This window comes from Peromyscus californicus, unplaced genomic scaffold, assembly GCF_007827085.1.
Source record: "Peromyscus californicus insignis strain IS unplaced genomic scaffold, ASM782708v3 Scaffold_6__1_contigs__length_162567912, whole genome shotgun sequence".
Lineage (NCBI taxonomy): Eukaryota > Metazoa > Chordata > Mammalia > Rodentia > Cricetidae > Peromyscus > Peromyscus californicus.
In genome coordinates this window covers 134,621,101-134,636,405 of record NW_026294584.1, presented here as the reverse complement: position 1 = coordinate 134,636,405, position 15,305 = coordinate 134,621,101, and the positions used below count along the sequence as shown (strand labels likewise).

At 38.0% G+C, this 15,305-nt stretch overlaps 1 protein-coding gene across 12 annotated transcripts in view; it reads left to right on the top strand.

Annotated features, from left to right (window-relative positions):
- Window positions 1-15,305, top strand: part of Erc1 (ELKS/RAB6-interacting/CAST family member 1) — a 338,915-nt gene that overhangs the window by 141,310 nt on the left and 182,300 nt on the right. For all 12 annotated transcript variants that reach the window (XM_052719645.1, XM_052719640.1, XM_052719643.1 and 9 more), the window contains one exon: window positions 8,497-8,632. In XM_052719645.1, coding sequence (XP_052575605.1) covers window positions 8,497-8,632 — 136 coding nt within the window. The remainder of the gene's footprint in view (window positions 1-8,496; window positions 8,633-15,305) is intronic.

Below are 15,305 nucleotides of genomic sequence, written 5' to 3'. Positions count from 1 at the left end.
ATGGTATATTTGCTCTCCTGGACTACCATAAGAGTAGTGTGACTCCATATATGATTTGCTATTTTTATTTGTTTTAAATTGAGACAGGACTTTACTCTGACGGCCCTAGAACTCACTATATAGAATAGGCTGGCCTTGGACTTACAGACATCTATCTGCCTGCCTCTGCCCCCACCTCCTTGGTGCTGGGATTAAAGGGGTTTGCCTAGCCAGATACAATTTTCTTTCAGGATGGTTTCAAAATGGAAAAATGTTAACAAACTGTAAAATTTCTTTGCATTGATCACCTGTCATCGTAACTGGCTGAACCCTTTATTTTGATCATGATTCATTTGTAAGAGAGACATTGTTTCTTTTCTCCTTCCTTCCTTCCTTCCTTCCTTCCTTCCTTCCTTCCTTCCTTCCTTCCTTCCTTCCTTCCTTCCTCCTCCTCCTCCTTCTTTTCTCTCTCTCTCTCTCTCTCTCTCTCTCTCTCTCTCTCTCTCTCTCTCTCTCTTTTGTTTTTAGAGAGACTTTCTCTGTGTAACAGCTCTAGCTGTCCTGGAACTCACTAACTCTGTAGACCAGGCTGGCCTCAAACTTGGAGATGTTCTTGCCTCTGCCTCTCAAGTGCTGAGATTAATGGCATGTGCCACCAAGCCTGGCTCGAGACATTGTTTCTTAAAGGACCAAATAATGTCATGTATGTTCACTAAAATTAAATGCATTTAAACTTAGTGAAAGTGAAAAAGATGAACGTTTGTGCTTTTCAGTCTGTTCTAAGAATCAGAAAAACAAGGAACACTACCAGCCTTAGTTTATGAAGCTGTTCCTTACACTGAAACCAGATCTAGATAAGGACTCAATAGCAAAAGAAGAATTATAGAGTTGGGTTCATTGGGTAAAAGTGCTGGTGGTGCAGGCATCGTGATCTGAGTTTGATCCCCAGAATCCACAGGGGGAAGAGAGAACTAACTTTCAGAAGTTGTCTTCTGAGCTCCACTATGCACCCTAGTAAGTGAGTGCACACACAGAGACACACACACAGGTAAAGACTTTTTTTTTTTTTTTTTTTTTTTGAGACTAGGTTTCTCTGTGTAGCTTTGGCTGTTCTGGAACTCACTCTGTATATCAGGCTGGCCTTGAACTCAGAGATCTGCCTGCCTCTGCCTCCCAAGTGCAGGAATTAAAGGTATATGCCACCACCACCTGACTGATAAAAACATTTTTTAAGAAAATAAAATTATGGAGCAATTTCCCTGATGAATATGAATGCAAAAATTCTCAATTTCTTAAAACCAATTTCAGCAATATATTAGAAGGTTCATTTCCCGTGAATAGATTGGCTTGATTCCATGGATGTATGGGTGATTGACTCTCTGGAAATCAATACATATAGTATGTAGACTCACATGATCACTTCAGTAATTGCAGAAGAAATACTTTATAAACATTTAGTGTTCATTCATGATAATGGAGAAACTAGGAATAGAAGGAAATGCCTCAACATGTCAAACCTGCAGCAGTATTTTACTAAATTTTGAGAGACTGAGGGTAGGAACAAGACAAGAGGTCTACTTTCCCCACTCTTATTCAATATAGTACTTCAAGTCTTACTTAGAGGAAGAGAAGGAAGACATCAAACTTTCTTTCTTTGCAGATGACATGATCTTGTACTTAACAAAGTCTAAATGGTCAACCCCAAACTCTGAGATTTCACAACCACTTGGAGCATTGTAGCAGGATTCACAATCAATACGAGGAAAACAAGCTTATCTCTGTACCAGTAATGAAGATACTTAGAAATCAGGAAAGCAATCCTACTCATGATAGCTCAAAACAAACCAAAAAACTTAGGTTACCGAGGAATATATCTAAGGAGGTGAGAGACCAGCACAAAGAAAACTGAACAGTGAGCGGTGGTGGCACTCACCTTTAATCCCAGCACTTGAGAGGCAGAGGCAGATAGATTTCCAAGTTCAAGTCCAGCCTGGTCTACAAAATGCGTACCAGGACAGCCGGGGTTACATAGAGAAACACTGTTTTGAAAATAAACAAAACAAAACAAAACAAAACAAAACAAAAAAAGCTGAACAGTAAAAGAAATTAAAGAGGACAGTAGAATATTAAAAAACTGGCATAATTAATATTGTAAAGATAGTTATTACCTACCAAAATCCTGCAGATTTCTTGTAGTTTCCATCAAAATTTTGGGGATGTTCTTCATGTAATCAGAACAAACCATCCCCAAATACATATGGGACCATAAAGTACTGAATAGTCAGAATAATTCTGAGCTGAAAGAGCTATACAAGAAGTGTCCACTACTAAATGTCAAGTTACACTGTGGAGTGGTGGCGACAACAGCTGTGCATAGCTGCACAGGTCACACCTGTGGACCAGTGGACTAGAAGAGAGGACCCAGGCAGAAGCACGGACAGCCACCTGAGTTTTGACGATGGTGCTAACAGCACACAAAACCTAGATTCTAGAAAGGACAGCTTCTTTACAGATTGTGCTGCAAAATAGGATATACACAAGTAGAAGTTTGCAATTAGATCTGTATCTTTCACTATACACAAAAATCAACTCACAATAGATCAAAGACCTTGATGAAAGAAAGCAAACTTGGAAACTGCTAGGAAAAGTGTAGGGAAAGCAGTTCCAGATGTAAGCATGGGCAGGGATTTTCTGAAAAGGAAAAGGGAGTTCATGAAGTAACAGCAAGAATTGAGAAGTGGGGCTGGATAGAATCCCAAAGCTCATAGCAGAAGAAGCAATCTATAGGATGAAAAGACTGCTGCCACCAGGAGGAAAACTCTGCCAGAGATACAGCTCGGAGAGGTTAATACTTAGCATCTGTAAAGAACTAAAAAGTGGAAGTACCCCAAACTAGTCCAGTTCGTAAATGGGTACATGAATTAAACAGTTCCGAAAGAATTACTATGACTGGCCAGTAAACATAAAGGGAAAAAAAGTTCTTTGCAGCCATGTAAATGCAAATCTCAAACTCTGTTGAAATTCCATACCATCTTTGTTGAAAGACTATTATCATGAAGACAAATGCTGGTAAAGACAGAGTAGAAGAAAAGGAATTCTTAATGTTGTTGATGTTTCATATTTGTTTCTACAAATAAATTCAAGAAATTTTACTAACTTCTGTTTTACTAACATACATTTTCATGATATTTCTTTTTATGTACTTATAGAAAATAATTGAAAGGGTATATAATGAGACAGGAAGCTCACTGTGCTCTCCTCTTTTGGAATTACTTTGTGTATATACTCTGCATACATCCACGCTCACATTTGTCATACACACAAGACAAGGCAGGCAAAGTCATTGGAGAGAAAGGCCAGGTAATGGTTATTCTTAGTCTTTAGAATGTAATAGTAATAGCCACAAACTAAAATAAAGAAAAGATATTGAGAATGAAAATAAGGAACCATGTGGAGAGTATGGACCACGTTCTCCTTTAAGATGGAAGCTATCTTATCTTTAACAAGAAGTTAAAAGTAACTTGTCTAGAAAATCAAGAAAAAGAAACTCAAAGACAAAAGCAAAGACACCTTGATGTTTTAAAATTTCTCCTGTGTAAGCATGCAGTCATGTTTGGGTGCATGCTCTGTGTTGCCAGGATTTTATTAAAGTTTCTGGAATTAATGAAGGCAAGTCATTTGAGTGTTATGTCCAGCATTTTGAAAATCAAAATGTGAATTTTAAAAACATACACAAATGGGGTATAGGATAGACTAGATTGCGAGCAATGGGTTTTTTTAATTCTTTTCTGAAATAAAATTCAAAACTATGACCTAGTTCTGTGTTGTGAGGAGTAAATTTAATTTTTTTACTTTAAGATATAATTATGAATTTAAAAAGTGCTGAAAGTAAAATTGGCTTTGATCGGATCAAATGTTTAGCCTGTAATATATACTCTTAACCAAAAGCCAATCCAGTGGTTTTAAGTGGGTTCCTTACTTAGTGTGCCACAAGGCCTCCAATAACCAGGCCTTGCTACAGACATCACTGGCTGCCAGCACCATCTGGAATAACTCTTAGATACAAGGTGAAAGGAATTTATGCATATAGTATGTGAAAAGTATAAGGACAACTTTGAAAATAAGCAGTTTGATTCATGAAAGCAGAATTTTTCTCCATTTCCTTGACTTTTCTAATGTTAAGTCCCTAATCTGTTTCGTTTTCTTCTTCTATTAATTGATAGAATGCTCCATTTTGGAAATGTTAAAATGAAATTAGGAAGTTGGAAAATTAAATGTAAATGTTATTTTTATTTCTTCTGGTACTATTTTATTGTGCTGTCTCTGGTGGACAACTGTAAATACTTCCTATGACACAGTGAAGTCTGTCACTACCCTCCCAGTGGTGTAGGTGTGTACGTTCTATGGTTTTGTTGTCAATGTCATTCATTCACCATTTCCCATGGACTACTTTTCCTCCTCAAACACTAACTACTCACAGCTCCACGGAGGGTGGGTCCTTCTGAGCTTCTCTCCTACCCATGGTGGCATGTCGATGGGCCTACTTTGTTTGTTTTTGAAGCAGAGTCTTGCTAAGTTGGCCTTGCTGCCCTTGAACTCACTCTAGCCAGGCAGCCTTTGAATTGTGGTCCTCCCAGCTCAGCCTGGTACTACAGGCCTGCACAGTTCTTTTTTAAAGGATGCATTGGTTTGTTTTGAAGACAGGGTCTTACAATATAATGGAAACTGACCTAAAATTCACTATATAAGCCAGGTTGGTCTCAAACTTGTGTTTCATTCTTCTTTTATAGCTTCTGGGGTACTGGAATATCAGGTGTGTGCCACCACATTGGGAATTGATTTCAAGTTTTTGAGGAACTGCCATACAATTTTCATAACCGTTATTTCACTGTACCAGGATTCTTTTTTGTCCACATCCTCACCGACACTTGCTATCTGTTTCTTTTTTATTATAGCCATTATAAGAGATGATATATTTCTGGGCAGTGGTAGTGCATGCCTTTAATCCCAGTACTCAGGAGGCAGATGCAGGCAAATCTCTGTGGTTTTGAGGTCAGCCTAGTTTACAGAGCAAGTTCCAGGACAGCCAGGGAGATAGAGGGGTGGGGGCGGGGGGGCGGGGGGGGGGGGAGATTATAAGAGGTGTTATTTTATAGGTTTGATTTGCATTTCCTTGTATTGTTGAATATGTTTTCATGTATAAATAAAGCTATTCCTTTTTCTGTTGAATGATTTCCCCATATAAAAGTTGGTATTTTGCATTTTGTTGTGTAAAATATCAAGTCTTTTGCTCTTTTACCACCACCACCAAACCCCACCTTCTTTGAGATGGATCTTTTTGAGTCTTGTTTGGACTGGTCTTGTAACCCTGGTGTAGCTAGAGTTTTGCTGCCTGGCCTACAGTCAGGACAAATCTCTTTCACCTGCCAGTCCCACAGCTGCTCAGACCCAACCAAGTAAACACAGAGACTTATATTGCTTACAAACTGTATGGCCGTGGCAGGCTTCTTGCTAACTGTTCTTACAGCTTAAATTAATCCATTTCCATTAATCTATACCTTGCCACATGGCTCGTGGCTTACCGGCATCTCCACATGCTGTTTCTCATCGTGGCGGCTGACAGTGTCTCTCTGACTCAGCCTTCCACTTCCCAGCTTTATTCTCCTCCTTGTCCCGCCTATACTTCCTGCCTAGCCACTGGCCAATCAGTGATTTATTTATTGACCAATCAGCAACACATTTGCCATACAGAACATCCCACAGCACCCTGGGCTCACATGATCCTCAGACTTTAGGCTCCATGTAGCACAAAAATGAATTGCTTATTATTAAGGAATTCTTTTCTTTATGTTATCTTCTGGTAGTTTGATAGTTTTTAGTTCATTTAAAATTTTAATATATTTTGTTTATTCTTTTGTATATGATATGAAAATATGGGTCCAAGCCCATTGTTCTTCATGTAGATTCAGTTTTCCAGCATTGTTCATTAAGAAACTAGTCTTTCCTCACTCTGTGTTCCTAGCACCTTTGTAAAAGTTAATTGACTGTAACTGCAAAGACTTATTTGTATGGTGTCTATTCTGTTCTAATGAAGGCTATTTCTGCTTATATACTATGAATACTATAATATTTTGGTTAATGTATATTTGTAATACAGTTTGAAATCAGAACGTGTGAATTTTAAATTCCATAAATACAAATGTAACATAAAGCAAGTAAAGAAATAGCTCATAGGTTGGGAGAAAATATTTAGACAATGTATAAGAGATCTGCCATTAAGAAAAAGATGTCCTAAACAATGATAGTGCTAGAAACAGGAAAGACCAGATACCATATTAAAAGAGGTTCAACCTTGATAACCAAGAAGCTGCATTTTGGAACTTTAATGGACTGGGCTGAGGATGTAGGACAGTGGTAGAGGCTTACTTTAGCATGTGTGTAGGGCTCTGGGTTTCATGTCTGCATTCCACCCGACCCTTGAGAAAAGTCCCATACTTGAGAGACTATGTCTAGATAGTGCCAAGTTTAGTTGATGTGGTGACATGTGGCATACAGTCATATATTCCCTATGAGAGAAAATTAGTAAAGATATACCGTATGACCTAGTCGTTTGGGTTCTGAACCTATCCTTTTGACAATCTTTTGCATAGGTCTGTTACTTTTTACCTAGCAGCATTGTTTGTCATAGCAAGCAAATTGAAAAAAGTCTAATTGTCTGTCACCTTGAGAATGTATTAAAAGTTTCATTCATCATTTAATATTATAGTAAAAACTGAGGGGATTAAGAAAATCCATCCCACTTTCACTGATAACTCTGAGTTTCAGATAACATATCGAAAATATGTAGTAGTTTCTTGGGAAATCTTAAGAAATTAGAAAATGTGTAAACTAATGAAGCATCTATGTACGTGTAACAAACTTGTAAGAAAAGAATTTTCATTTTATTTGTTTATTTGTTTGAAAATAGATCTCACTCTGTATATGAGACTGACCCAGAGCTTACTGTGTAGCTTAGGCTGGCCATAAACTTACAGTAGTCCTTCCTCACCTTTGCAAATACTGAGATTGTAGGCATGAATCATTGTATCTGACAAAAAGAAGGCTATTTTAAACATAACATTGAATTTCATACACTTTAGACTACTCACAGTGAAGGACAGAGTGATAGTGTGTGTGAGAGAGTGTGGCATAGAGGAAGCTGTGGTAATAGGTAAGAGATTTTGTAGATGAAGTTTTCCTGGTCCCACCTGGCTCACAGCCGCTCAGATCCAAATAAACACACAGATGCTTATATTAATTAAATTTGTTTGGCCTAAATGGCTCAGGCTTCTTTCTAGCTAGATCTTACACTTAAATTAACCCATTATTCTTACTTATGTTTAGCCCTGTTTTCCCAGTTCTACCTTCACATTTTGCTTCTCGTGGCGGCAGCTGGCAGCGTCTCCTGACTTAGCCTTCCATTTCCCAGAATTCTCCTTTGTCCTTATCCTGCCTACACTATACTTCCTGCCTGGCTACTGGCCAATCAGTGTTTTATTTATCAGTCAATCAGAGTAATGCCGTCATAGCATACAGAAAGACATTCCCAGCACTTCCCCTTTTCTTTTTTTCAAAAAGGAAGGTTTTAACTTTAACATAGTAAAATTATATATAACAAAACAATTATTAAGCAAGAATTATAATTACAATATCTAGTCTATTTATAATATCTAGTCTATTTGTATTTGGCAAAATTAAAGAAGATATCCTGTCTATTCCGTATTTGTGAGTCTAAGGCTTCATATCTAACTTATCTTTTATCATAACTAAGGAAATTATAACTATCTAGTCTTCAACTACATCAGAGATCTCAGAAGGATATAATATTACCTGAGAAATGGTAGAAGGTTGCAAGCAACTTTCGGGAGTCTTGCAAGAGTAGACAGAGACAGCTGGCAGCCTGGACAGTCATCCAAAGTTCTCTGTAAAGTTGGGGCATCTGTCTTCAGCCCATAGGCCTAGAGTCTCACAGTCACTTCTCTCTGTGTCCTGTAGAATGTCTGGCAGATTTCTTCTGTTTCTTCCACTAAGTTCCTAGCCATTTATATCATTATTTTCATACACATATACAATAGATATCACCTATTGTGTATTTGAAGCATTTAATACAGATAAGAGTGCAATGATATTTCAAGACCATATCTTACTTAATTAGCCAACTAATATTTCAGTACATTGATGTCAAGAGAGTGCTTCTGTATTTCAGGCCTGAGGCTTGAATTGATTACTTTATCATTTCACAGACTCCTGTCCCTTTCTTTTATTCTGTAATTTCATTGTATGCGCTAAAATATATTTCCATTAGAAAATTGCAGCATTATTGTGTATGGTTTCCTATATTGGTATATAGGAAAAAACTGGAATTGTTGAAAAGAATTTGCATCAGGAACATTTTGTTGCTATCCTTTGGGCATGACATGTAATAAACATCTCCCTCTGGTGCATACATGAAAGCTTTGTCTTCCTGTCCATCAACAGGCAAGTGAAGGACCAGAATAAGAAGGTAGCCAACCTGAAGCACAAGGAGCAGGTGGAGAAGAAGAAGAGCGCACAGATGCTGGAGGAGGCCCGGAGAAGGGAGGACAGTCTCAGCGACAGCTCTCAGCAGCTACAGGTCAGAGTCCTGAGTCTGAAGGAGTGCATGCCAAGATCTGCTCCCCATTGTCTGCTGTCTGCTCTTCCTCTGTCTTCTCCTCTTCCTTCTCTTTCTAACCATGCTTGCTGCCTTCCTCTTAGACAACCTGGTTAGCCAAAAAGGAATGGCTTTCAAATAGAAAGGCAAGGTTTATTCCACAGCTATGTGTGGATACCTCAGCGTAGGAGGAGTCATCTTGCTTCAAGGTGATCACATTTAATGGTAAGTTCAATGTCAGTTTAACGAGTGTGTTACTGTTAAGCTTCAGGGTTGTCAGTACAACTGTCTGCCAGTTCCAGTCATTAAAGTGTGTTGGTAATTTTGGTGTATGTGTTTGTGTCTGTCTTCCTTTTTCCATCTTACTTTGTATTTTCCTCCTATTTTTCTTTTTCTTTTAAAGTTTTAAAGTTATTATTATTATATAACAATGTTATATAATAATAGTTATTATTTTATGTGTATAGGTCTTTTGCCTGCATGTATATGCACCACTTTTGTGTGCCTGGTGCCCTCAGAGGGTGTTGAATCCCCTGAGTTACATATATCTGTGAGCCACCATGTGGGTGCTGGGAATTGAACATGGTACTTTGGAAGAGGTGCCAGCTTTCTTAATCACTGAGCCATCTCTTCAGCCTCCCTCTTTTTATTTTTTTAAAGGTATGCACCATCCTTTTAATTTTTTTAAAAATATTTTTATATGTATGGATATTTTGCCTGCATGACTATCTGTGCACCTCATTTGTACCTGGTGCCTGTGGAAGTCAGAAAAAGGCACCAGATTCCATGCAACTAGAGTTACAGATAGTTGTGAGCTGCCATGGGGGTGCTGAGAATCAAGCCCAGCTCCTCTGGAAGAACAAGAGCCCAATTATTCACATTAATTAAACCAGGCCTAATCACAATAGTAGCAGCTATAGTGTGGTAAGTGCCAATTAGCTTCTTAGTATTTAGGTTAGGCCTAAAGCAGTTGGGGAATTCAGTGCAAAAGCACTGAAGTGCTGTAATGGCCAGCTTCCTAACTGACGCAACAGTGATTTTAATGCCACATCTCCTATGTCTGTAGGCTGGCCCCATTTCTCGTGGCCATGATACTTTAGAAAGAAGGTTTAGGTTGTAGAGTATGCCAAGCATTTGCTGAACCATCTACAGCCCACTGCTGCCACCTTCCTTTTCTGTCCTCTCAGCTTTCCTGAGGTGTGGCAGGCACACTGTACAATTCACAGTTCCTAACCACAGGGCATATACATTATGTAATACTGCCAAGGCGTTGAGATGAGGAGTCGCATGGCTGCATGGGTTGATACAGTGGGGGTAATCTCAGAGGTCAGAAGAGGAAGTGGGCTCTCCTGAAGCTTGAATTACAGGTGACTGTGAACTACCCAGTGTGGATGCTGGGATCTGAACCCAGGTGCTTGTAAGAGCAGCATGTACTCTTAACTACTGAGCCATCTCTGTAGCCCTCTTATGTTTTCTTGATCTGGGAGGGCATAGTTTAACTTCTTAGATCTAGGTCCTTGCTTGTCCAATTTTTCTGTCATATAGTCTCCAAAATTCATTATTGGTAGAGCTTTAGAATAGCTTAAATATATATTTCTATATAAAAGACTTTACAAGACTTACTATACCATTAATATTTAAAGTTTTTTTTTAAAAAAAACACTGTCCATAGCATCGAACTGTTTTTCAATTCCAGTTGCTATTCACTAATACAGGACTTGAGTAATAAAAGTGAGGTTCATGTTAGTTGTTAGTTGTCCCCGTTAAGTTCTTTCATCTCCCTCCCTTCCACCTTCCCTTCCTCCCTCTTTCTTTTTCTTTCTTTCTTTCTTTCTTTCTTTCTTTCTTTCTTTCTTTCTTTCTTTCTTTCTTTCTTTCTTTCTTTCTTTCTTTCTTTCTTTCCTTCTTTCTTTCCTTCCTTCTTCTTCCTTCCTTCCTTCCTTCCTTCCTTCCTTCCTTCCTTCCTTCCTTCTTTCTTTCTTTCTTTCTTTCTTTCTTATACAGGAATTTAACCTCATTTCAGTCAGTTCTGAAGCATTTTCTCTAAGCCATAGTTTAACTTAAATTTGATGATTCACATTTCATGCAGGCTCTTAGGTATCTTTGGTAAACAATCACTGAGTACTTTTTATATTACAATTGTGCTTAGGGTTGGGAGGACACAGCGGTAATAAGAAATGTTATTTCCTGTCCATGAACACTAGATATGCTTATTAAAATTTTTTTTTCAGAATATGACAAAAGTTGTAGTTTGATACAATTACAATAATTCTAGTTATAGTAATTGCTATGTACTATTACCATATTTTAGTGAAGCTATATTTGAAATGTCGATGATATGGATATTTTGTCTTAAATATGGACAGTAATAACAGAGAGAAAATGTGAACAGTTCTGGAAGCATTTCTTTTCTAAGATTTATGTAAGTCATGAATTATATTTTATTATTTAATGTGTATAGGTGTTTGGACTGCCTCTGTGTCTGTACATGAGAAAAAGGTGCTGGATTCCCCAGAACTGGAGTTGTACATGGTTGTGATCTGCCATGGGGGTGCTGGGAATCAAACCCTGGTCCTAACTGCTGAGCCATTTCTCCAGCCTCATCTCATGAATTAGAAGGAAATTGGATTAAGTTTACATGAGCACTTACATGTAGTCAGTTTGAATCAAACCATTTAAGTGGTTAGACAGAAATGAAAAACAATAACAAACAAAAAGCCATAAACTCATTATTCTAGTCTTAAACAAAAGTATGCAGTCACAGATTAACAGATCAACAAACAAAATGACACATACACAGTTACAAGAAAATAATTTTGAATAGATAGAACACAGTTAACATTAGAGTGCATGGACAGATAGAACAGTTACATTAAGTGCATGGACGGGTAGAACACAGTTAACATTAGAGGGCATGGACAGATTGAATAGTTACATTAAGTGCATGGATGGATGGAGCAGTTACGTTAGAGTGTATTCTTAGTAGAACAGAGAAGATTGTCATAGGGGAATGCAAAGAGGTCATCAGTAAAGCTTGTGCAGACTTAGGCTCACATATTTCCTTGTTTTAAGAACTGATCAACAGAGAAGGAGACTTACAAATACAAAGCTCTAAAGAGCTAAAGTCAGGAAAATTGTGGTTTGTAGATTAACAGGGTGATCTAAAATTTAGCAAAATCAAAAGAATCCTGATATGACTTAAGAAGTGTCAGAATTGCATTTTAATTCAGGTTATATAAAGTATAGATCATATCAGGATCAGTTCTTCCTCAAAGCTTTATCTTAAAAGAAGCCATAACAGTATTTCATTTTGCTTAAGAAATTTGTTCCACTTGGTGACTTCTAGAGATGAGTAGATGGGGAAAGTGTGACTCTAAATAAATAAATAAAAAATAAATAAATAAATGCAGGGGAAACCGAAGTTTTCCTTGTAGAGGGAGCAAGGATGGAGACGGATAGATGGGACCAGAGGGTTGCAAAAGTTCAGTTCTTGGGGTTGTCTTTAGTTTTAATACAATCTGCAAGTGTTTCTTTGTGATTTCCTATCTTTCAGTATCTTTCTTCAGTTTTGATAATAGTTATAAAGCTATCTTATTAATCTCTTGTAAGTTAGCAATATTATAATTTCTTCTCTTAGCTGCTTCTAAATTTTATTTAAATAGACTGAACATTTATTTTCTTAAGTCCATTGCATAGGATTTCTGCTTTAGAATGCAAAAATATCCAACTTGGAAGTACCCAATGTTCCCCATTTTCTTTTCAAATATTTACAAATTAAATTACCATAATCATCAGATATAAAAACAACTAGAGTACCAAATAATGTCCCCCCCCCCGATATTTCCCCTTTCATGAATTTCTGTTCCCTATTTTAATATATTTTTTCTTTCCTGAAAATATCAGTCTTTTCTTCTGGCTGTATTGTGTTTGCTTTATGGGAGTTGCTCTCTCATGCTCCCTCCCCATTATGTGCTTTTTTTATGGGAGTAGCTCTTTCATAGTCTGTCCCCCACGTTGGTTCTTTCCACAGTATCTGGTTTTCACCTTGTCCATTTGTAAAAACGTAAGGGAGCGCAAAGACCCTGAATGCTCACCCTTTATTTCTACTTGCCTGGCCAAGACAGACAGTAGGTTTCTCTCCAACCCAAATACAGACTATGTTGTCCTGCTTCCCTAAGCGTTTGGATCTCCTGGGAAAATCAGGGTAACACTTTGCCCTGTTGTTCTGAAAGGAACAGATAGATTTAATGTTTCGTATCTGTTTGTGATCAAGTATTCTTAGAATTTCTAAACTAAAAGGGGAAGGTACATAAGCAAGAGAGATGAGACAGAAAATATGTAGTTAGCTAGTGAAGAAGTGGCAGGAGGAAGAATCCAAATGCTGATGACAGTGCTTTAGTCCATTATCTTCATGGTGGCGTGCAGACAGACCTGGTGCTGGAGATGGAGCTGAGAGTTCTACATCTTGATCAGCAGGCAGCAGAAGCAACTGTGTGTCACACTGAGTGTAGCTTAAGCAAAGGAGACCTCAAAGCCCACCCCCACAGTGACACTTCTTCCAACAAAGCCACACTTCCTAATAGTACCACTCCCTATGGGGGCCATTTTCTTTCAAACCACCACACGTGCTGTCTTACAGTTTGTAGAAGGCAAGGAGACAAGAACAGAAATAAATTTATTTGTGAGGCAGGCTTGGTGGCAGGGGAGTCGGGGGAAGTGGAGGTTGGGGAATGTGGTTAGGTACCAACTTGCCTCCTTGGTTGTAGAAACAACTTTTTTTTTAAAGTCCAGTGGAGGAAAATGACATCTAAAATTATCCCATTTTTGAAAGAAAGGAATCGGGGGTTTTCTGTGGAATGTAAAACTCTGACTCATTCTGGGTCTGACCATTTGTTGCTTCTTGGTCCATTTTTTTTCCCCATTCTAGATAAGTCTAGAATGGGAAACTTTTATATCTTTTTCTTGGTCTGCTTCAACTAATGTTTCCACATGCCTGTCAGAGGTTCATATTGCAACTGCAAACAAAGGTAACAGTTTATTAGATGGAAGGGCCCAGGGACCTCTTTAGAACATCTCCTTCCCTGCTCCTTGCCAGGGCTTCAGCATCGCATCAGGAAGCAAAGTCTAGTACTCCAGAGAGACCGGTCTCAGTGACATGTGCAAGGGAATTGCTAAGGGACCTAACACTCTTAGTAACTTGCCCAAGTGCACTTCCAGTTAAGCTGCCACAGTCTTTGACCTAATCACCTTTGAATATAGTGTGGCCCTCCCCCTTTTTTTAGGAGATGAGAAATTCATTGATAGCTTCCAATTTCCCTTTCCCATCTCTCTTAAAGTAGTCACATGTTTATGTCTTTTACTCTGTAATGTTCTTAATTGCCTTTGCTGAATAAATGTCATTGGCAAAGTAGGCTAATCCAGTGATAGGAGCCAGTGGTATGTTGTTAGTTCTGATGAGTATGCAATACCAATTGAAGTTAAACTGCAGATACTGCTCTTGTTTGAAAGTATTAAAAGATGATAACACTTGCTCTTTCACTGTTCTCAAATAGCTGTTAAGTACTTGTGTATGTTACACAGTACCTTTCCCACCTACCCTTTTTCTACTAGGTTACCAATTTAATAATTACTGGTGCTATTAAAATGACTAACTCCTTGCTTGGAATGTAGCTCAGCTCAATGGTAGAATACTTGCCTAGCATATGCAAGGTTATACACCAGCCTTCCCAAATAGGTAAACAACAGTAATAAATTGATTAGCTCCACATATTAGCCCACACATTTTCTTTGTAGTTTTATTTTTAATAAAGAAATAATCATTGTTTCTGTTTAGGTGGTATTATCTGACGTTTACTACATGCATATGTTGTAGAGTAATAGATGTCTTTACATTCTTACTTATTTACAATAAGAACATTTAAAACTACCCTTTTGCAATTTTTAGATCTGGGTATGATGGCCTATTACTAGAATCTCAGCATACTACATGTAGGAAGCTGAGGTTGTAGGGTTGAGAGTTTGAGGCCAAAGAACCCGAACTGAACTAGCAACACAGACAACCTTATGTCTTTTATCCCTGTTGTAGGTGGTGAGTGTGTCTCATCCTATTTGTGGGTGTTTGACTTAACAATCTGACACAATTAGCTAACCACCCAAAGAGGAAGGACAAGGTTCTGGAAATAAGAATCCTTGTTGAGTTAACTACCTAAGTTAAAACAAGGCAAAATGTTTCTCATCGAAATGCCATCATCTACTTCCATGAAGTCAGCTTTGAGATCCCATGTGTTCATTTTACCTTTATGTGCTTAGCTCATTGCAGTTAACATGTCCTTTGGCGTCATCTTCATTATGGAACACAATCTCTCTCTCTCTCTCTCTCTCTCTCTCTCTCTCTCTCTCTCTCTCTCTCTCTCTCTCTCTCTCTGTGGTTTGGTAGTATTACCACTATGTATATACAGCACATTTTCTTTTTTTATAAGAAAAAAATTGAGCTTAAAGACAATTTTATTAGAGTTTTGAAAAGATATTGGCAGTTGCCTAGACAAGGGAGACAGAAAAGAGGAAAATAGAAAGCCATCTGAGTTAGGCTGTCATAGAGAACTTTAATTTTTAAAATTATTATTGTTGCTGTTGTACATGTCTGTGTGATGAGGTG